This window comes from Carassius auratus, chromosome 38 (genome assembly GCF_003368295.1).
Source record: "Carassius auratus strain Wakin chromosome 38, ASM336829v1, whole genome shotgun sequence".
NCBI classification, from domain to species: Eukaryota; Metazoa; Chordata; class Actinopteri; order Cypriniformes; family Cyprinidae; genus Carassius; species Carassius auratus.
Window position 1 is genome coordinate 22,532,288 of NC_039280.1, and position 24,167 is coordinate 22,556,454.

Consider the following 24,167-nt stretch of genomic DNA (forward strand, 5'->3'; position numbering starts at 1 on the left):
ACTAAATGCAGAAGACAACAAACGGGTTTTTATGAATTCAGTAAAGTGCTGTGGTGGTCTATGAATAAATGAACAAACAAACAAGTAAATAAAAGTTGCTTTTAGCTGTATCCATTCAAACTTTGATTTTATTTTATTTTTGTCTGTTTTATTATTTTGTACATTTTAAATGAAATGAAAATGTAATCTATCCTATTCAACATAATGTTTGTGATTCCAAATCCAACAGTGTTCAGGCCATCACAATATTTGCAAACTAAAGTCTGACTGGCAAGAAATTTTAATATCTCAGCTTCTTTGTTGATGATGCTTCATTGCTCCATTTCAAATGTAAATGTTCACACACATCCACACAAACAAACTCAATAAAGAAAAAAAAAGATATCAAGGCTTGTCTCCAATTGTCTGTTTTGCTGTAGTAAATGTACGCTAGTTACAGCAGAGTTGCACAAAATATTCCCACCGCATCTATTTTTCATCAGACAACAGCTTATACTTATCTCAGACTGCTCTGAAAACATCAATATATTATCCACATAAACACAGTCAAAGGGAAAAGATTCCTGTGATTCAGTACCAGCAGAATGAGGTTAGAGAAAATCAATACTTTGCCAGGGTACTTCTGTATTGACATGAAAGTTTTAAGAGTCCTTCTTTTACAAATTACAAACTTTGCAATTACAAGGTTAACAGGTGTTTTTGGAGTAAACTCGTGTCATAAAACTGGGGTGTTTTTAGGGGCGTGATATTTTAATGACGATTGTTTTCTGCCACCACATTTATCAACGTGTGATCATTCATACGTTTAGATTGGCGGCTTACTAAAGTTTCATGAATCACATGTAAACGCTGTCATAAGTTGGTTTGTGTGCGTTTGTGTGTTGGTTTGTTGTGCGTTCTTTCTACATTAGATTGATGAATGAGTCCACTTACTAATGACTGTGCTGCTTATGAACACAGAAATAAGACAGACAAGACCTCACAATGTTTTAAGGCTATCAAGGAATTTAATCCCACTGGTCACAATAGTGACTGTTGAAAAGGTTTTCATTTATAAAGCTATAAAACCTTTTAGTGTAATTCCTCCAAATATGGAAAAAATTAATTTAAAAAATCTCAATTAAATATGTATAATATCATATAATGTTGCAATTACAAAATATTGAACTAAATAAAAAAAATTAAATGTTAAAAAAGTACAACAATGATTTTGTAATACTATTATATATATATATATATATATATATATATATATATATATATATATATATATATATATATATATATATATATATATATATATATTATTTTTATTTATTTATTTATTTATTTTTTCTCAATGGTCCTATCAATGTTGCATATGTTTTTTATGCATGATAGTAACCCTGGAATGTGATCAAAATAGCTGGACTTTTTTTTTTTTTTCGGAATATAAGTGGCACTGGACTATAAGTCGCATTTATTTATAACCAAGAACCAAGAGAAAACATTACCGTCTACAGCCACCATAGGGCGCTCTATGTTTTTAGTGGTAGACTACAGGAGAACTGAGCAGCATAGAGCGCCCTCTCGTGGCTGTAGACGGTAATGTTTTCTCTTGGTTCATTTCTCTCGGTTCATGTCAAATTAATTTTGATAAATAAGTCACACCTGACTATAAATCGCAGGACCAGCCAAATTATGAAAAAAAGTGTGAATTATAGTCCGAAAAATACGGTATTATTATTATTGATTATTTCAAAGGGTTACTAATGACACATCATTTGGATATTTTAATGTCTGCGAAAAATATGGGATTAAATGAGTTAACATTAGGGCTGTGTCTGAAAGCTGAAAGTGCTGGATTCAGAGGATGCTTTCCAAGCTAGGAATTGTAATTGTATTACCTCTTTAATTAATTGTACTCCACAAATTAAAAAGATTTTTAAAAATACTGGATGAATGTTTTAATTAGATGCATGTTTGATCTTTCTATTTAACTATTACATTATATTTCCTCTTTCAAAGGAATCTTGGTCACTCAAGGTGTATTACGCCAGCATCTACACCATGATCACAAACTCTCCTGTCTAATCATTAGCCAGAGGTTATGACTAACTATTAAATAGACCACATCTTGCTTGTTCTTGTACTTATTCTTTAAATAGTGGTTTAAATAGTGGTTCCCCCTACAGTAACCTATGTAACAATGGTTAATTCTATGAAATATGGCCGAACCATGCTAGTATTCCAACAATATTTTATCTACTAACACCCCCCCCCCCCTGAATAGATTTAGTGTGCCCTAACCCTGAACCCAAATTTGCAGTAACATACGCCTACATTGCTAATGCTCTATTCACACGCATCACCATTGTTTTACTCACTGTTACTTGCTTTAATGGTGGATGTGTGTCTACCTTTGAGCTCAGGTGAGGACACATTCGTGCAGCATTCAGTGCAGCTCAAGCTGGAGGCCGTGGAGAAGCAGATTCATAACCTGAAGGTAAGGATACAGTGCACTGCTAACAGTCCCACCACCTCTACTCCATGTATTTCTCTGCACAGCCCCATTGCACCCAGGACGCAATCTTCTCAGATGTCCTTCACTCCAGCACCAGGACACCATGGACCCTGGGTGCATCCGCAGTGGAGGAAGCAAGCCAGGCCCTGGGTCACAACCTCTGCCATTTGACCGCCTCCGGTCTTTGAGATCTCCATTAAGAAGCATTAATCTCATTAAGAACTCCACCCACAAGATGGAACGCGACGCTTTGATCATCAGAGACTCCATGTCCGGCATGTCCGTGTTACTTTAGCCAAAGGTAAAGTTGTTCTCGATGTTGCTGCACAGATACTCCCAATCCTGAAGGGCAATGAGGGCTTCAGGAGCATGATCAAAACACAACGATGATCATTGTGTCAGGACTGCTTCCCACATATCAACGAGGACACAAAAAGTTTCAGTAGACATTTTTACTTTAAATGAATGGTTATTTTCATGGTGTAAAGAACAAAAACTGCTCTTTGTTAATAATTGGAATCTTTTCTGGGAGCGTCCTAAGCTTTTTCGCGCTGATGGCCTGAACCCCAGCAGAGTTGGAGTATAACTCCGGTTGGACAACATCTCCAGGACTCTATGCTACATTTGACTAGTTAAGCCAATTCTCAAATAACTTAAATGATGGCTTTTGTTCCACCCGGAAAAATGCTTAAATGATAGTGTGCTGTCCAATCTGTGTCCAGACTGTGTCTGTTCCCTGAATAGTGAGGACAAAATATACATTTAATGCAGGATCTAGAAGAAATCTCATTGTGATTAAACCAGAAATAATTTTATAAATTAACTAAAACAAATTGTAAAGTTTGGGCACATAAATATTAAATCACTCATATAAAAAATTGTTATTGTAAATGAAATGATCATATATAATAGTTTTGATGTACTCTGTTTAACTTAAACCTGGCTAAAACCAAATGATTATATTGGTCCAAATGAGCCTACTCCACTGTTATAAGCACGAGCCCTGTCAGACCTGGTAATGGCGGAGGTGTTGCAACAATATATATTTTCATTGTTACCCAGAAAACAGGATACAGGTTTAACTATTTTGAAATACTTCTGCTTAAATGTTATACTGTCAGATATGCAAAAGAAGTCTATTATATATCTTGTTCGTTACTGTGTATAGACCACCAGAAAATAATTTCCGAAAATAATTAGCAGATTTCCTGCAGACCTAACCATTAACTTAAGTCACATGGAATCGATCTTACTGATATAGTTATTGCACCTCAGAGTGATGATGTTACTGAAAATGTCCTTGTATCATGCATGCTGCGTTTACTAATATTAACTATATGTCTCTGCATTATCATCTGAGCAGAACTATTGTTCCAGCCACCAAAGACAGATTCACAAATACCTTGACTGATTTATCTCAACTGGTCTGTGTACCCATAAAAACATGTGAACCAGACGAAATGACTAGCAACCTAGGCAATATCTTCTCTAATACATTAGAAACTGTTGCTCCCATTAAATTGAAAAAGGTTGAATAAAAACGTACTGTGCCATCGTACAACAGTAATACCCACTCTCTCAAGAAAGAAACTTGGAGAAAAACTAACTTGGAAGTTTTTAGAATTGTGTGAAAAACAGTATGTCCAGCTATAGATAGGCTCTAAGAACTGCCAGGGCCGAACATATCCACAAGCGCATAGAAAATAACTAAAACAATCCATGTTTTTTTTTTTTTTTTTATTATTATTTAGCACAATGTCTAGATCAACATATAACCAGATGCCATCCGATCTAAATATTCGCTCAGAGTTTAAGACTTCATGAATTTCTTCATTGATAAAATAGGTAACATCAGAAATACAATAAGAAATGTAAAATCTAAGCTAAATAAACTGTAACACTACAAACTCCATAATCATCGGGAAGAAGGAGGTGGGAACCGGCAGACAATAAAATAGAAACTTTAATAATCAAAATAAACATAAAACACTCACGGCCGACTGCGAACACAAACTAAATCAAAATACAAACTAAAAAAAAATTTCCATTCAAGAGTGCTGTAAAAAACATGAGAAATGTATGTATGCCAGGCATGAAGTTAGCTTGGAGGAACACACATTCTCACACATGTACATTAATTTCACTGTTAGTACATCTGACCGTGAGCGTGAAAGCTTGTGTACACATAGTTTTTGTTCCTACGCAGCACTGATACATGAGGCCCCTGGTTAGATTATTGTATGAATTCATTGTCTTTTCAGACTGAGACCTTCTTCTAGAGGTAGTTTGAGGTAGACTGTCACCGGACTAATAATCTTGGTGATAGTAAATGGGGCAATAAATTTGGGAGCTAATTTATTAGATACGGAACGCAGAGGAATGTTACTGGTATAAAGCCAAACCTTTTGACCCACAACGTAAATGGGAGGCTTTGACCGGTGGCGATCGCCCTTGGCCTTAGCGCGCTCCCTCATCCGGAGCAGAGTCTCGCTGGCTCTGGTCCAGGTGCGGTGACACCTCTGGACAAACGCGTGAGGGGACCGCGACTTCAGATTCCAGACTGGGAAAAACTGGTGGCTGGTAACCTAAACTGCACTGGAATGGAGAAAGGCCCGTAGCTGACACTGGTAATGAATTGTGACCATACTCCACCATAGAGAGTTGTTGACTCCAGGAAGAAGGATTCAAACATTGCAACGTCCTCTCTAAATCTTGGTTGGCTCGCTCAGACTGTCTGTTACTTTGGGGATGATAACCCGAAGACAAGCTAACTGACGCTCCTAGCAATTTACAAAACTCTTTCCAAAATGTGGATATAAATTGAGAAACCACGTCTACCGGGAGGCCATAAAGCCTAAAGACGTGATCTAGGACAGTGACCGCTGTCTCCTTGGCTGTTGGTAATTTGGGCAAGGGAATGAAATGTGCCGCCTTCAAGAACCGGTCCACTACGTTCAAAACGACCATCATGCCATTAGAGGGCGGGAGGGCGGTAACAAAATCTAGTGCGATGTGGGACCAGGGTCTCGAAGGGATAGACAGCAGTTGAAGGAGCCCATCAGGAGGTCGGTTAGATGACTTACTACTGGCACAAACTGAGCAAGCCAAAAAAAAAATCGCGGATGTCACGAGCCATACGTGGTCACCAGAATCGTTTTTTAACCAACCCATTAGTTCGACTTATCCCTGGGTGACAAGCCATGTTAGAGCAGTGACCCCACTGGATGACTTCAGACCTTAACTCCTCCGGCACAAATAAAGAGGTTAGTGAATGCAGTCTCAGCTGCGTCCGACCACCTGAACGGAGTACTGGGAGAGGTCAAGGCTGTCAGAGGTGAGGCTAGTTGGCTGAATTTGCTAATGAAACGCCAAATTGGCAAACCCCAGAAACCGCTGTAGGGCCTTACGAGAATCTGGAGATGGCCAATCTATCACAGCCTTAACTTTGTCAGGGTCCATAAGTTTTCCCTCGGATGAGACGATATACGCTAGGAAGGAAACAGACTGTGCATGGAATATGCATTTCTCCACCTTGACAAAAAGCCCATTCTCAAGTAACCTCTGGAGCACTCGTCTGACGTGTTGAATGTGTTCCTGGAGAGATGAAGAAAAAATCAGTATGTCATCCAGGTAAACATATATAAACTGATATACCATATCTCTCAACATGTCATTAACGAGTGCTTGGAAAACCCCTGGCGAGTTGGAGAGCCCGAACGGCATCACCAAGTATTCAAAGTGCCCTCTGGGGGTATTAAAGGCAGTTTTCCATTCATCCCAATTCCTGATGCGGACCAAATGATAAGCATTACGTAAATCCAATTTTGTGAATACGGATGCTACCTGTAACCTCTCGAAAGCTGAAGACATGAGTGGTAACGGATAAGTGTTCTTTATCGTAATGTTGTTCAGCTCTCGGTAATCAATACAAGGTCACAGAGAACCATCCTTCTTACCCACAAAAAAAGAATCCCACCTGCTGGAGAAGAGGAAGGACGGATGAACCCAGATGCTAAGGAATCAAAAATGTATTTCTCCATGGCCTCCCTCTCAGGAATAGAAAGAGAGTATAACTTGCCTTTAAGCAGAGACTTACCTGGCACTAAATCTGGCACTAAATCTATGGCACAGTCGTAGGGATGATGCGGAGGATCTTACTGAACACCTCCTTCAGGTCCAGATACTCTGCGGGCATGTTTGGCTATACCATGTTCTCCTTCTGAAAGACAGAAACAGGGACAACAGGACAAGCAGAAACCAGACAAGACTCATGATAACTTTCACTCCACAATGTGACTGTGTTGGAACCCCACTCCACTTGTGGATTATGTTTTATTAACCAGGGGTGACCTAACACAATGGGAGCTACAGGGGAGTCCATGAGGAAAAAGGATATGGTTTCACAATGATTGCCAGAGGTAAGCAGAGTGATGGGTTCTGTGTAGTGTGTGACGAAAGGCAGTTCCTGGCCGTTGAGTGCGGTGACATGGATGGGAAGAGACACAGGCAGGACAGGAATGTTCAGGTGACATGCAAGGAGTGAAATTACCTTCAGCTCCAGAGTCCAGAAGGGCGTGACAGTCGTGAGTGTGATTCTCCCACCACAGTTTCACCGGAAGGAGAATCAATGATGTTGTTGAGGACTTCCCAGTGGAGATCCCACCCGATAGTAGCCTCAAGTTTACTACCGGGCTGGCTTTTTTACCGGACAGGAGAAGATGGTATGTCCTGAGCCTCCACAGTACAGGCATAGTCCTTGGGGCCTCTGCCGTTCTCTCTCCCTCCGGGACAGCCGATGTCTACCCACCTGCATGGGTTCGTGTTCATCGACGGGACCGAGCGCGTTCTCTCGACTCGAGCGCCCCCTGTCCGGAGAGATGGTATTTGGCACAGGACTGGTCATGCAGGAATCGATCCCACTGTGCTGCCTCGTTCCACTGGCACGCGGCCGCCAGGGTACGGAACTGAATGGAGTGCTCCTTGACTGAAGAGATTCCCTGATGTAGGTCTGAGAGCTGGTGAGCGGCTTCCCTGCCAGCCGCGGCTCGATCGAATACCTTCCTCATTTCCTCCGAGAGGGTGTGGAACGAGGCGCAACACGGATGCTGATTTTCCCACACACGGCCGTCCCCCATAGGGTGGCCTTGCCCGACAGTAGAGTGAGTGTGAACGCCACCTTTGATTCCTCGGTGCATGGAACATTTATCCATGTTCCATGCACAAGGCAAAGTGCATGGAACATTTATTTAGAAAAGTTCTGCAGAAAGAACCTGACTCGACTCTGGAGGGTCAATTGTGACTGTCATCCTGTACAGAGGCACTGGACAAGCAGCCTTCTTGTGCCATGACTCTGGACCAGCGGCTGTCTTGGGCAGTGGTTGATGGGCCGGTGGCCATCTTGGGCAGTGGCGATGAGCTGGCGGCCATCTTGGGCAGTAGTGCTGGGCTGGCGGACATCTTGTGCTGTGGCGCTGGACAAATCACAGACAACAAGCGCTCATCTTCACTGCTCAAAACTGGCATTTGAATCATCAGTGGTAAATCCATTAAATATAAATAACTTACTTATAGTCTGTGAGTCAGAACAGCCAGTATTGTATTCTACTCTCCCAGGATCAGTAAACAGACCTCCATTAAATTTGTTTCACACATATTTTTGGGTGGAACTTTTCTGGAACAGTGTTGTAAATACAGCTGAACCACACACAGCACCTCCACAACATGGTGGCGGCGGCAAGAACAATACAACAGGAAGAATAAAAGTTACACCTTCTTTCTTTGCTTGAACATTTGGATATCCAAATCTGTAGAGGTGGGGGCGTGTTAGAATAAGCCGTTTTATGAGTGGTTATCTCTTAACTTTTATAAGGAATATTTCTTTGGATTTGAGACTTTAGTGTTTGCAACTTTACAGAACTTTTTTATGTACCAATAGCTTGTAACACTCCAAAGAGAAAGGACAAATTTAAATCGCATCATATGACCCCTTTAATACAACTAGTTCCAAACAAAGGTTTTTTCCAAAAAAAGAGCTTTGAAAGCTTCCATCAGTAGTTTTCAGACATTTTGAAGCAAAGGGCTACCTGCACTAAGTGTAGAGTAAGTGCAAGCAGGATCTCTTGATGATGCAAGCACCTATTGTTAAGCCTGTTCACACTGAATCAGCCTACCATTTTTTGGTCTGCCCAGACAAAATGATAAAAGAAACCCACTTAGTGACAGTAGCTGCAGTGTGGCGAGTAAGGAGAGTGGACTTAACTTTTAAGCTCAAATGTGTTTAACCCGTCTCATTCTTTACCCTATTCCTATCTCACATCAGCTCAGATAGGCATTTATTTTAAATAACAATGAAGAAAATACCTGAAAACTGTAAAGAAAGTATACTGCAGGTATTTAATCGGCCTGTAATTGAAATCAGACATGGTGCTCTCGTGTTAATTGGACAAGTTGGCACCAGAGATGTATAAAGTACTAGAGAACCATACTTGAGTAAAAGTACAAGTGCTCTATCAAAAAAGTGACTTGAGTAGAAGTAGAAGTGCTCTTTAAGCACCACACTTAAGTAGAAGTACTAAAGTATTCAACATTTTTTGTACTTAAGTATTGCAAGTATTCTATTTTAAAATTTACTACTCAAGTACTGAAAGTAAAAGTAGAAGTATTGTGTTATGTAGCTATTAAAGAAAATAGTCAAAAGTTTGAACATATTGTTTTTACTATTTCAAATGATTAACCTAAAGGACAGTCACAATTCCTTTGACTGTAACTTCTTGTAAACAAAAAACGGTTACTAGGGTTAGTTAGCCCAATTTGCAAAATGATGTCATTGATAACTTACCCTCATGTTGTTTCAAACCGGTAAGACATCAGAGGGTCATTTAGAATTTTTTGAAGCATCGAAAATACATTTTGGTCAAAAAATAGCAAAAACTACGACTTTATTCAGCATTGTCTTCTCTTCCGTGTCTGTTGTAAGACAGTTAAAAACAAAGCAGTTTGTGATATCTGGTTCGCGAACTAATCATTCGATGTAACCGGATCTTTTTGAAACAGTCCACAAAATCGAACTGAATCGTTTTAAACAGTTCGCGTCTCCAATACGCATTAATCCACAGATGAATTAAGCTTTAAGTTTAATGTGTCTGACACTCCCTCTGAGTTAAAACAAACCAATATCCCGGAGTAATTCATTGACTCAAACAGTACACTGACTGAACTGATGTGAAGAGAGAAATGAAGATGAACACCGAGCCAAGCCAGATAATGACTCGTTCACGAGTCAAGAACCGTTTCTGTCAGACGCGTCCGATTCGTGAACTGATGAGCTGATGATACTGCGCATGTGTGATTCAGCGTGAAGCAAACCGACACACAGAGCATCTGGAACCGAACTGATTCTTTTGGTGATTGATTCTGAACTGATTCTTAATGTTATGAGCCAATGTGCAGTCAACGCCAATGACGCCATTGCATCGAGCGCAAAAGAATCGGTGAACTGTTTTCTTCAACTGGTTTACTGAATCGAACTGTCAGAAAGAACTAACGTTACTGGTCATCCGAAAACCGATGCAACCGGTTCTTGACTCGTGAACGAGTCATTATCTGGCTCGGTTCGGTGTTCATCTCTCTCTTCACAGCAGTTCAGTCAGCATGTGCAGTCTTCTTAATCGCTTGATTCACTCAATGATGTGCCAGCTTCATCAAACCTGCCATCTACAGTTCTGGCAGTGGTTTGTAATGGAATGATTCGTAACATCATAATTGTAACGAGTAACGATGCAGCACATAAAAAAATATCGGAGTAAAAGTATTAAACTCAGCGAAAATATGTACTGAAGTAAAAGTGGAAGTAGGAGAAAAAAATAATATTCTAGCAAAGTACAGATACCGCCTTTTAGTACTTAAGTACAGTAGTGAAGTAGTTCTACTTCGTTACTATACATCTCTGGTTGGCACATTGACCCTACGTGGTATTTATAATGAATTATCTTTTTTTTCTAGCATTAATTATACTGCTTTTAATGTTTAATATTATTTTCTACAGATTTCCTATAGTAATCTCCCCTTTTGCAGGTCCCCTCAATTTGAAGATCATGGGTTTATAATTTTTGCCCAAAATGAATGCAAATAATTTGTATGTATTACAAGCATCTTCATGTGATTTGCTTTCTAGCCTTTTTTATATCTTTAAAATCCTGGACAATCATATTTTCAGAGTTTCTAGGACAAACACTTAGGGGTGTTATTTATAATTAAAGCCACCAAAATGAAGAATGAAGCTGTAACCACAGAAGGCATCTAATCTCATACAGTGATCAGTGATTTAAATGTCGTGGTAACTAGGATTTACACAAGCTCCAGTCTGGATCCAGAACACCTGAGAAGAGATGATGCTGACCCCTCAGAGGACATCAGATGATGCTGACCCTGAATCAACAAACAGAACTAACAAATACTGCTACAAGTGTGACTGCATCATATAATAATTGCTGTTAATATCAACTTCTGTATCAACTTCGTGCGATTGCTTCAGAAATCGACAGTACATACAATTGTTTGGTATATCATCTTCTTCATATGATTTTCAGATAAACTGACTCGTGACATATGCGAGGACATACGATCTTCCGACCAACCGAATTCGCACTGTGTACACCCGTCTTTAGTACTGAACTCCCTGTCAGGTGCTGCAATATGGCGTTATTTTTTGCCTCAATCCTGAGCGAGTAATTGTACGTTTTGAGCACAGAGAACTATTTTTTCCAAGCACAATGCAAGCTCAACCTCTTAATACTGTGCGCGCTCAACTCTTGGGTTACTCCAGGGGTTACTCTAAGTACGGGCCATTCCAGAGCTCGGAGCCCTTCCACGGAGGGCACGTCAAATATGAATTATAATACTTCAGTATATATATATATATATATATATATATATATATATATATATATATACAGTTGGACAGACTAAAATATTTTGAAAATCGAGGAGAAAAAGCTTAATGTACTATTTCCCTGTTTACAAATCAAGCTAATTAGGAATGTATAAATATTATAAAATATAAAATATAAAGTATAGTAGTATAAATAGACAAAAGCCAATATGGACATTTGTGGGGTAATGCTGTCATCCTCAATTATCAACAAACATGCTGTTTCAGTGCTGTGTCCATTCCCTGACTGAATCAGAACTGAACTCAATCAGAATCCTTCATCAAACACAGTCGAGATTCGGTTTTGGTAAAATATATGCCTAATAATTCAACTGTGTAATATCATACCCTGAATGGCCGTAAATAGATTTAAAAGATCTGTAAGATCATCTTGTAGATTCATTTCAGTGATGACAGACAGCTGATCAATGAATTATCAAACTAACTATGTAAAGGGAGAATGCATCTGAATGCTCAGTATAAATCACAATTTAAACCCAGATCTTATCATCTCTAATTTATATAAAAAAATAAAGAAGATAAAATCAGATTCTGTCTAAATCTGTTGTTATTCAAACCTAAACCACAACACTATATAAACAGCATCTAGCGAGGCTAATCTAGATTTATAATACACTGCACTTGTCATAAAACAGAAATCAAAGCTAGTGTTTTTCTCACTTGCATCTTTTTTCTTTGGGCTTTGACTGTCCTCTTGTGTCCTAAACATCTATCTGCAGGTATAAACACATATTGTACTCATATGTGTGTGGTTACATTTTTATCATCTTATTTATGGAAATGCAACCACTTCGTTGCATGTATATTATTGCTACTTTTTGCATGTGTAGTATTGACACTATATAGAAAAGCACCAAATATAACATTCAAATTCCACAAAAACTACTCAAACACTCTCAAATCAAGCCATTCTTCACAAAACAAACATGTAACATAACACGACACGTTTTCTTTTTTATAAATGCTCTTAGCAAAACAAGAATGACACTCTCTACTGTTAGAATTCACTGCAGTAAATCACATGGTCCACGTTTATATTACAGGGCAACATCCCATTCCTCCTCTATCCACTTTTGTATTGATGCAGTGAAGTTGAAAGACTAACGGTGTTCAGCTACATCTAATTGTTTTTACAAAATGTCATCTGTCAGAGCTGGAATATATTTCAGTGTGGTCCTACTGTAGAAATATTACAAATTGCTGTCTTACTCCGTTTTGTATTATGTTAGGTCATGAACTCAAGTTCAACAGTTTTGAGAACCGGAAACAGAGAGTTTCGGTGATGTCTGTGTCTGAGTGAGAAATTAATTTATATAATGTGAAAGACGTAGTCACTGAATTTATCACAGCAATGAGTTTATCCAGATAGACTGTGCTGATGTGTGAAATGTTTAGTCTGTAAGCTGTGTAGCATTGCATATTAGGGACATAAAATGTATTCTACTGTAATCAGGTTTATGAAAAAAAAAATTACAAATATATTAATCAGAAATGGAACATCCTACAGACAGACCACATTTAGAGATAGATAGAGTTCTGTGGGCTGAAATAAGCATCTGTGAACAGGAAACAGAGTGTATATAGATATACGCTGGGGCCTCTGTGGAGGTGTGACAACATGTCTTTACACAAGTTTGCTTTTAACGCAGAAAAAAGTTAGCACTCACATTTGACCTTTGCGTTAAATAGCAGCACTCAATATGCTGCAAGTGAAGGGTGTTAAAGCAGGAGTGTGACACAGTTATTCACGCTGAGTGTGTGAGAATATTGAAAACAGCCTCATATTATATGAGCTCATGCTTTCAGAGATCCTTAACACCAGCTTTAAAAATGGTGTTCGGTACAAGACAGCATCTGAGACATGATGTCTGAATACACTCATCCCTCAGTTCAACTCAAATCACATTTAGCCCTTCAAAATGATTTGCAATGGAAGTGTATTGGTCCAGGATTTCAGAGAGGTAGAAATAAGAGAGTTGTATAATTATTCTGTTAATATTTGAGCTTTTTTTTTTTTTTTACATTATGCAAATTTAATTTCTGTATAGTTTGTTCAATGAAAACAGTCATTTGCTGGTTTATCTTTGCACATCATAAAAAGTTACCAAGTTTACCCATATGTTAGGTGGTCATTACATTTTGATTTTGAGTTACATATTAATCCTCAAGCATCTTTTGGGACAAATGTGGACAAGATGTTTTCATAGTTTCCTTAATGTGAGTGAAAAAATTCAACTACACACACACACACACACACACACACACGCACACACACACTTTAAAGTCAGATCAAAGTCCTACTGCTAGATCTGTTGATTCGAAGAAGAAAAAAACACGTCTGAAACATGCTATCTGTTGGGTTATTGTTTATTATTACCTGTTTGTCTATGAGCATATTTTGGCATCTTTATATAGTCTCACCAAACACAATTTTTGGTAACACTTTCAAATACTGTTCCATCATAAATGAATAACTACACAAGTACTACAATATTAGCACTCTAGTAACTACTATTATCTAACAAGAAACTCTGATTAATGAATTAGTAAGTAATAGTGCTTTACTAAGCTACCTGGAAAGCTATGTAAGTTGAATAAATTTACAATATGTACACATTCATTATTAACATATGCCTAATATAGCCTATGCTAAAAATGGCTTCTTTTCTTCTCCCCTTATGTTGACAGTTACGAATCACACTACATGAATCAAGTCAATGTGAAATGGTTAATACTATATAAGGCAATTTATTTCACAAAGTAGCCTACACCTCTGAAAAATACCAAGGTCCTGACCTCGGTGACCTCATAGCTGGCTAAGGTGCATGTGAGTGAGTAATCAATGACAGAATTTTAATTTTTGGGTGAACTGACCCTTTAAAAGTGTCCTCAGAGGATTGTCGACACCGCCATCTGCTGGCTCAGAAAATTTTACAACAGCTAAAGAATGCACATTTGACATCTTTTGTGTGTATGTGTATATATATATATATATATATATATATATATATATATATATATATATATATGCTATTTACACCCGCTCACTAAAATCTATTTTGATTGATAAATTAACCAAGAAGTTTTTTAAAAAAAAGTAAAATGAAAAGATGTTAAAATACATTATTTTAAAACCAATCAAAATAAAACATATTCATTAAGATGTATTTTTATTTTTTTTTACCTGCATGTCATGTGACCATAACCATCGTCAGAGAACCATGAACTTGCAAATGGGATACTTTGTTATTAACATATTTATTTTATAATATCAGGGATATTTCAAGCTTTTACATACTGATTTAAAAAAATGTATAGCCTGAATGCACTGTGAGTCGCTTTGGATAAAAACGTCTGCCAAATGCATGAATGTAAAATGAATGTAAGTAAATATATTGGGCGAAAGCGGATCAGATGACTAAAAAGTTTGTGTATTTGTGCAATATGTTTGAAAGACAAAAGCCTTCCAAAAACATGTAAATAATATGTAATCATGTAATCTATGAAAAGTAACTGTAGTATGATTACTAGTATTTTAAAATATTATTTTCATTTCTGGAATCTGATTATGTAATCCAGACTACATGTTACTACCCAGCTCTATACATAGGAATAGTGAGCTAAGTAAAGATGTGATATTTTGAGTCCATTTCGTGTTACACCACCTCATCATCAGACTGGTACATCTCTATATCTAGACAGACTCAAGAAAAGAAACAGGAAGTGCTACTAGTTAACATGAAAACAGGAAAATGCTGAGCACTGAAGATTCTCTCCACTGTGTTGACAGTTCTGGACGGGCAGATCAATCTCATTTACTATCAGTTTCTGGTTAAACAACACATTTGCCCACATCCTGTCTCTAACTTAGTGTGAGTTTGTTTTTTTTCACTTGAGAAATTGTCACATGACTGTTAGAAATCCTGTTTTGTGTAAATGCGGAAAGTGAAGAAAAAAAAAACTGTAATGTTTATTTTTAGAAAATGCTGAAGAGGAGACATATTTGGTGCGTAGACAAAACACACCCCCACACTGATCCTCACCCTTAACTCTGTGTGTCTTTTACGAGTGAGCTTGCAGTTCTCCACCATGGGATGGACCTGATACAGTTATTTTCCTGTTTTTGAGACGCTCTGAATGGCTTTGATCCAGTCCTTGCGCTCATCGGCTGTCGCGGCCTGCAGGTAGTAGTGTATCTCATCTGACGTGATGATCTCAAAGAGATTGCCATCCGCCTCGTGTCTCTTGGCTGCAGGAGTTTAGAAGAGAGACAAACATTTAAATTATATAGTCTGCCCTGAACACATAGGAAAATAATAACATTTGGTACACTGGTAGAGGTGGTCCTGAATAGTAATCAGACCAACTCTTGTGTCTTTACGATGTACTCCATAGCGCCACCACCAGTTCAAAAATGCACTTTTTTGTTATAACTTCGGAACACTTGGTCCTAAAAACTAAATTATAAGTTGATCTGATCACACTTATCATGTCTCTTAAAGTCCACATGAAATCAAAATTAAAATTTTTTTAGCTTTTAGTATTAAAATGTTAGCATTAAGGTTATGAATAAGCTGGCGTGTTCCAAAACAATGACACAATTCACATTTAGGAGATATAAGCATTCAAATCTTACAGTCTCTCACTTCTGCTCAAATCACAGATTCTCATGACATCACTTCGCACTTCACCTTCTCATCAAATCTTCTGACCAATCAAATGCTCTCTAGAATCCTGCACTATAAATAGATGCTGAAGCGCTGCTTGAGATTGGTCACTTGTTCACAGTTTAGTATTTCCTGTACAGTGGATGGTTTGTAGTGCATAATGTATTGAAAGAGAATGATTCAGGTAGAGTAAATATGTTTTCGATTCATGAAAATTAGGTCTGGTTTCACGTTGTTTCACGTGAACCGCGGCGCTCACAGTCTGATCCGGACTTTAGCTCCACAATCACATAAAGCGGATCGTACATGCGAGTCGGCATATATTAAAAACTTTTACAACTACACAGCCTTAGCATTATAATGGCCACTATTTTTTTTTTACTAAGAGTTTTATACTGAATGACTGTGGCTGTCAAATGTGGCTTTACTGAGCTCAATGGATCTGCCTGTGGCCCGAGCAGATCTAAAAAAGAAAAATGCTATTGGCTATTTTGAAAAAGGGGGCGGGCTGCTCAATATGCCCCACCCTCACTTACTGTTTCAGCTGAAATTACGTCACCACATAGAATAACACTGCGTGTTTAAAGGCACTTCAGGGGGCCTTTAAATTTAGACTCCAGCCATTACATTATTCATGATTTAAAAAATCGTGTATTATGTTATTTTTGCTGCTCCTCCTTTAAATCATGTTGAAAAATATATAGATGTATATTTTGCTTTCATTTTGAAGTGAAACATGTTATTTATGTTTTTTTTTTATATATTAATTAGTCTCATTAAGATTGCATGTTTATAAAACGGTGGACTGTCAAATGTGTTTAGTTATTTAGATATTCATCATACCATCAGGCACATATTCCACCGCAGTCACGACTGAACCACGCAGGTGAATGGAGCCGAGAGGATCGTCTTCACCCTATAACAGAGACACAAAGAGCAGCCAAAACTTAAACAAAAGTCTTAGTTTTACATGAAAAACAAAACTAACCAATCTTTAGAAATGACAGGAACACGCTTACTTTGGTGGGATCATAGTAGTGGATAAAAGCAGGATCATCTCTCAGAATAAACTTTCTGACTTTCCAGTTCTTTCGCCTGTGACCCTGTGAAATTATGAAGAAATATCTGAGAGCATCTAATATCTTATATTCTTATAAATGTTTAGATTTTGCAAGAAGAACACAATTTCGGGCCTTTGAAGTCAATGCTTGCTAAGTTAATCAAGTTTGGTGTTGAAACACATGCTTGATGTCACAGGTTTTGTGAGAATCACACGTCTACGCTCACATTCAGCCAGCATCAGAAGATCACAGGTATTCGTTCATCGTGTGCTTGTTTGGCACTTACCTGTTTCACCAAACAGCCCTGTTTGACTATGGCCCCTCTGAACTCCTCCTTCACGACCTCGTCTTCATCGCTGGAGTAACCCTCACAAAAGAAACCACTATCTGCCTGCAGATCAACACACATGCACACCCTCAACAACAGCTCTCGCTTCACTGACACGCCATTAGTTCCTGAACGCACCCAATACACCCACATTTAAAATATAGTACAGCGTAAAGTGATTGATTTTAAAGTGATTGATTTTGAGCACTTAGATGAGAGACTTCAGTTTCACTTTAACATAATGCTAAGAATCAAACCATTTTAAATACATTTTTACAATATCTTTTAAATGTATATTTCTTTTCTTCAAAAAACAGACCGTCATGTCACAAGAGTGCTTAAGGTGTCCTAAAATACTGCCTATGTAGGCAGCTCACTAATCTAATCTGTGATGTATACGCTTAAAAATAAAATGTTCCAAAAGGGGGTTTTCACAGTGACGCCTTAGAAGAACCAGTTTTGGTTCCCCAAAGAACCTTTCCATGAACATTCCATTTTCTCTTAGTGTGAAGAACATTGTAATAATCTAAAGAACCTTTTTTTCCAATGTAAAGAACATTTTCATTGGACTGTAAAGTTTCTTTATTGAACAATTTTTAAGAGTGTAGCCTGGAGTCATAATCACACTGTGTTTGTTAACTTGGCCAGAGGAAACTTTATTCACCACAATTCTGACGTTGTTACTTGCAATTGTGAGTTTATATCATACAGTTCTGATTTTTTTTTTAAAAAAGTAAAAAAATAAATAAATAAAAGTTGCTAGAAAAGTTCTGAGTTGCTAGAAAAGAAAATCAGAATTGCAGGAAAAAAATACTTTATATATTTATTTTTATTCAGAGGCAGAAACCGACTTCTATAAGCTTGTGTTTAAAAGACACTTTATCTTCTGCAGCTAAATGAGAACAACCTCTCGAACTTCAACCGAGCTGAACAGTGACAAGTGTCTTTGTAGAGCTGCTTTTCAGCAGAACTTGCAACTTATTTGAAGTTTGCATCACTGATTTAGTATTTCCCTGTTTATGTTTGAAACAGACTGCATTGTATACAGCACTACAAAAATCAAAGTGACTTTTGGAATAGAGCCAATAATAATGTGCATTATGTAATATGTTAACTCACAAAGTAATAAAGAGCCTCGGTTTGGTCCAGGAAAACACACTCTGCTCTTTTTTCGGCGGCTTCTTTGGACACGTCTCCGGCGGGCAGCAGGAATCCCTCGTTCAGCAGTCCGGTGGCTAACATCAGGCCCTCGGGTCTGTTTCTGGCCTTCCCCTCAGAAATCAGCCAGTCGATCACTGTGTTTCCTGCCAGCAGATCCACCAGGAGACTTTTACAGGTCAACAACACTCACGCAAAGAGAGATTTACTGGAGATATTCCTCTGATAAAACAAAGAAACAAAACTCTGACCTGCCGTCCCAACCCCCCCCCCCCCCCCCCCCCCCCATGGGAGCATCATGTCGAGGACACAGTGTGTTTTTAATTGTAAAGGCAAGTTTGTTTTATTTTCACTGTATTTGTGCCAAAGAATGAAGATCAGAAGAACCAATGGCATTTCACTGATGACTGCTTTTCTAATCTCGGTGAGTACAGCGGGATTTTCAAAGCGTTAGGCCATAAAAGAGGGTTCATTACCAACTTTATTTAGAACAAGGAGCATCTCCGAATCACAACGCGAAGTATGATTATGAAGTTATGTGTTTGTTTTCTCCCAAGCGTCTTATCAGTAAGTCGCGCTAGCACTAACAGTTATATGTTTAAACCCTCTGGAGTCGATTATCGCGGATACGCGTTATGAGTCATTTTCCCCTGATAACCCCGAAAAAGTAATGTACAAACACGTCATTAAAATGAAGTGTAACTCCGTGAATACTCAACGAAGAGACATGAGAGAGATATCTATAGAAAGCTTGACATGTCTACTTTAAAACTAAACAAGTGCTGCTGAAATCAGATATTCTGTGATAAAGTAATCCATATGAAAACAACGCGATGTCTGTTTTTCACGTCTCCCTTCACTATATCTAATGTGACCACGCCCCCGCGCTGAATGCGCTTTTCAGATTCAAACTGAAGCGCGCGGCGTGAATACACCCACACAGAAGAAAAAGCAGCGAGACTGATCAAGTTTTTTATTTTACTGTTTGCTTCGCGATGAGAGGAATAAGACATAATTCACCCCAAACAGATGCTAACGCATTGTTTACCATGAAGTTGTGTGCGGAAAAACCAATCAAACCTGACTATGTTAGTTGACCAATCAGAACACAGTATGCTACCGAAAGGTGGGGTTTAAGGAAACTGAATCTTTTGAACAGCTTCGCGCGAACCGTTTGGGGATCTCTGAGAACTGAGGTAATTTTAAAATGATATGTTGACAAAATGATAATGTTTTTAACCTTGGATGGATTAAAACCTGTTGTACAGGACTTATAAACAGTGATAGGAAGCTTAGAATTTTCATCTTACTGGCTCTTTAATGCAGGGAGCAATTCTCACTATTAACTAGTTTCTTATTAGCATGTTGTATTGGATGTTTATTATTACTTATAAGGCAAATATTCTGCATGATTTTATTCTGCCTGCCTAATCCTACCCAATACCTAAACTGAACAACTACCACATTAACTATTAACAAGCTGCAAAATTAAATGGTTTGTTTATGGCGAGAACTGGACCTTAAAATAAAGTATGATTAAAAAAAAGAAAAATCCTCTGTGATCACTGATACTTCTTATTTATGGTAGTAATAAGGTTTGGTCTAGTTCTTCATTTTACCTGTGAAACAGTGACTGAACAGCCTTTTATCCTTCTCTACCTTCAGCTCTTTCACTCCTTTGTCTTGATCTCTCATTAGAACATACAGTTCACTGCGGACAGACAGAAACAAAGGCAGCGTTTAACAGCTTTGTAATTCACAGCAGGGTCTGTCTATTTCTTAGGTTTTAGCAGAAAACAGAAACTCTTTTATTCAGTCATGAACCAAGAACAAGATGAACAAAGATCCCAAGATGAGCTGAATACAAAACAAGAGTAATGCCACTGAGACCACCAATATTTCAAATGCGATACATTTTTATTACTGAAATCACAGTGTAATACCTCAGGTTAACATTTTGTGGTAAGCGAATGGATCGTCGCGTTGACTTCCTGGCAAACTTCTTGCCTCCCTGTAAACAGGTGATGGCCCTCTTGATATCTTTAACCCAGAGCTCCCTCTCCTCCAGGTGAGTCGCTTGGAAGAAATGGTCCTGGTTCTTAGTCGACCTGACCTTAAACACTAGCTGTTGACAAAAGCATATGAAAGCTATTTATGGAAAACTCTGGATATGTCATCAGTATACTTGTCTTAAAGCCGTCTGATTCCTTCACCATTCTTTTAGTGAAATCCTGGCACGGGCTGGTCAGAGTCGCACCCTTCAGAGGGACCATTCCCTTCGGACTGTTGTCTGTCTTCTTCTTGTAAAACTCAATGGCATCATCTGCTAACACCACCCACACCACCTTCCACGAGTTGAGCATCGTCCCCTGTAAAACAACAACCCTTCTCTACTGTAGCTTCCTAAAATTACAGATCAAATTCTGAATCCAAAAGCAGGAGTGCTTAGCTATCAACAAATAGCTTGCTACGTCAATCCACAGCTGAAGGAAAGATATGGTTCAATATTAAAGGATTAGATAAGTGTGAACGTTCAAGTTCGGTCATTTTCACTTCTGTGTTTTAGCTCACACACACAGCTGTGGGTTGAATTGTACTTTATTTTTAGCTGCCAGATTCTGATGCACAAGTGTAGTTTTGTTTTCATTAGTTAAAGACAAGAATATCATCAAATGCTTTTCCAAAACTTTTTTAGGGGTTCAAACCCTTAATAAATAAAGGAATGTGTGGACAAAATGAAATGTGCGTTACAGTACATGCTGCTATGAGCAGGAGGATGTTTCAAAATCTATTCCCAAAATAGAGCAACTTTACAACTTCATGGAAAAACATGACAAAACATCAGCACATGACATCAGTACTGTCATACATGGGATTGTCATGGTGCATGTTCAAAAAACAAGAGAGTACAGCCTTGCCTTGATATTTCTAATATATGACCCTGGACCACAAAACCTTTTTATTAAGATCTGAAAGCTGATTACAATATCTTTCCACTGATGTATGGTTTCTTAGTAAAGGACAATATTTGGCCAAAATACAACTATTTGAAAACTGGGAATCTGAGTTTGCAAAAATATACAGAGAAAATTGCCTTTAAAGTTGTCCAAATGAAGTTCTTAGTAATGTATAGTTTTGATATATTTACAACAGGACATTTACAAAATATTATCATTTAAACATGATCTTTACTAAATAACCTAACGATTTCGGGCATAACAGAAAAATCTCTCATTTTGACTCAATGTATTGTTGGGTCACATTAGCCCATATTGTTCAGTGTCAGCAACGAAAAATATCAGCAGACATACAAATCCTGTTGGGTTAATCTCAAGTCTGAGTTGCTGAGTTAATTTTGTTGGTGTAGACTTTAAAAAAGTTTAACAACTGGAGTTTTTGGATGAACACTAAAACATCTAGTCAATTCTTTTTATGTAGTCCATTGATTTTATATAAAGAGTTTATCTGGAAAATCTATAATTTTACTTATCAGCAAACTTTCCTTTTAAGGTCACCAGTGACACAGACATTGACACATTTTACAGAAAACGTAACGCTCCATATCCCAAACCCTGAAGCACACCACAGAAAAGCTGTTACTGCATCACAGAATCACAGATAAACGGAAGATAAAGCCCAGTCTTACCTTCTTCACGAGGTATCCTTCTCTGATTGTTGTTGGTTCCATAGCTGTGAGGTAAAGCAGTGAGTCTTGGTCTACAGGGGGTGCTGAACACAAGACCCATACAGTTCAGCTCAATCTGTGTCTGACGTCTAACCTCTGTTAACAGTTATAGACACATTTTGTGACGGGGAAAGGGAAGTTACGCACTGGCTGACAGGCAACTTCAAGGTCAGATAGTTTCCTTTGTGTTTTTCAACCCACACAGCTAACGCGTCAGAGGGCAAATGATACACTTGTGTTTAGAGATAACTCACCCACAGTCATACATGATTACTTTATGCTTGTCAATGACAGTGAAAGACTTTTTTTTTTTTTTTGCCATATTTTTTAAGAAGGTCGGACTTGAGTTTAGCGAGTTTTTATAGTCTTACTCATACAACTGCCTGCTGTTGCTTCTGCTTGCTTTTAGATCTAAAAGCTGCCCATAACCCCTGGTCTAGGATCAGCAAAACGAAATAGATTTGGCAAACAATCCAGAGTATCTTCTTCTTTGTAAAGCATCAAATGATTTTACAATGCATTTTCAAGGAGGTGAACAATGTAGCCAATCACAGATGTTTGTTGATTTCTAAAACTCAATGGCCAATCAGAGGTGTTTAGTTTGTAATCCACGCACTCACCGCTCCAGTCACCCTTTTTTTGGCCAGTGCTGAGTTCTGCCATACTTCTAACTTTTTTCTAACAAAGACATTTAAAAAAAAATTATAGTTTTTTTTGTATGTGTATGTGTGTGTGTGTTTGTGTGTTTTTGGAACTTTGTTAGATCGTGATGAATGAGTGACAGTTTTTTTTTTTAATTTAAAGGGAGCACTCTTTGCATGTTGTATACGGATGATATATTTAGAATTTAAATAAACTTGTGCTTTTCATGCTTGACAAGCTGCCAGGCAGGACACAGATAAAGATAACTACTGCACTATACAGAAAAAAAGTTAATTTTAGAAGCACAGATGTGATTCTGCAACCGATCTGGTCCAAACGCAGGATTTATTTAAAGAAACAATTATTATTTGTATTGGCTGCCATGCCAATATTTTTGTGCACATGTATATATATACTTTAATAACAAATAATTGTAACACTTTACAATAAGGTTCGATTTGTTAATCTATCAAAGCGTATTAATGTGTTAATTATTGTAAAGTACTACCTGAATAATGTATTTTGAGCGTTCACTTGAAAATATTAACCGGTGCCTCTCCAACGATTCCCCATAAGCCCCTTGCACCCCCCCCCCCTCACAAACACACACACAAAAAAGAGTGTGTCCTTGCGCCGGCCTGCAAATGTCTATTCTGACCGTAATATGGCCTTTGACTTAACATCTGCAAAGAAATACGTTATCAAAAAATGGTTATTGATAATAAAAAAGGCCCTTTATGAACCTATTTTTGTACAGAAATGAACCAGATTTTAAAGCCTGCACCTTCTGTGGGAATAATACTTCAACAAACTAATCACATTAGAAAAATAAAGCCTTCTATCGCCAAAAAGCTGAATGCTGCGGTGTATATTTGCGTTCACAGAAAAAGGACCAGACCTAGGCTGTGTTCACAGTTTATCTAGAATAATAAAGTACTGTTTTAACACCTGAGAATTTAAAACATTATCTAGTTGTTTACTTGATTATTGAAATATATCTTTTGTTTGTTTATTATTATTGTTTGTTTGTATAAAAGGCGTTTTTCACACATGGTTTTGAAAGGAAGTGAGAGAGTTGGACCTCGGTACATGAGATAATATGCTTTATTTTCATTACGTCATCTGTGCCTTCAGATGCAGCTGAGAGTCAAGTCAAATCAGCTTTATTTGAGC

The 24,167-nt window shown here is 38.0% G+C and overlaps 1 protein-coding gene across 1 annotated transcript; it reads right to left on the reverse strand.

Moving 5' to 3' along the window:
* Nucleotides 1-13,458: 13,458 nt before the first annotated feature.
* Nucleotides 13,459-22,470, reverse strand: LOC113057410 (pleckstrin-like). The gene is made up of 9 exons (XM_026224789.1): nt 22,314-22,470; nt 20,881-21,036; nt 20,611-20,792; nt 20,287-20,378; nt 18,629-18,813; nt 17,468-17,572; nt 17,140-17,223; nt 16,964-17,036; nt 13,459-15,702 (listed from the first exon to the last, which is right to left on the reverse strand). The coding sequence occupies exons 1-9, from the start codon at nt 22,353-22,355 to the stop codon at nt 15,563-15,565; spliced, it is 1,059 nt and encodes a 352-aa protein (XP_026080574.1). The 5' UTR covers nt 22,356-22,470; the 3' UTR covers nt 13,459-15,562.
* Nucleotides 22,471-24,167: the final 1,697 nt, after the last annotated feature.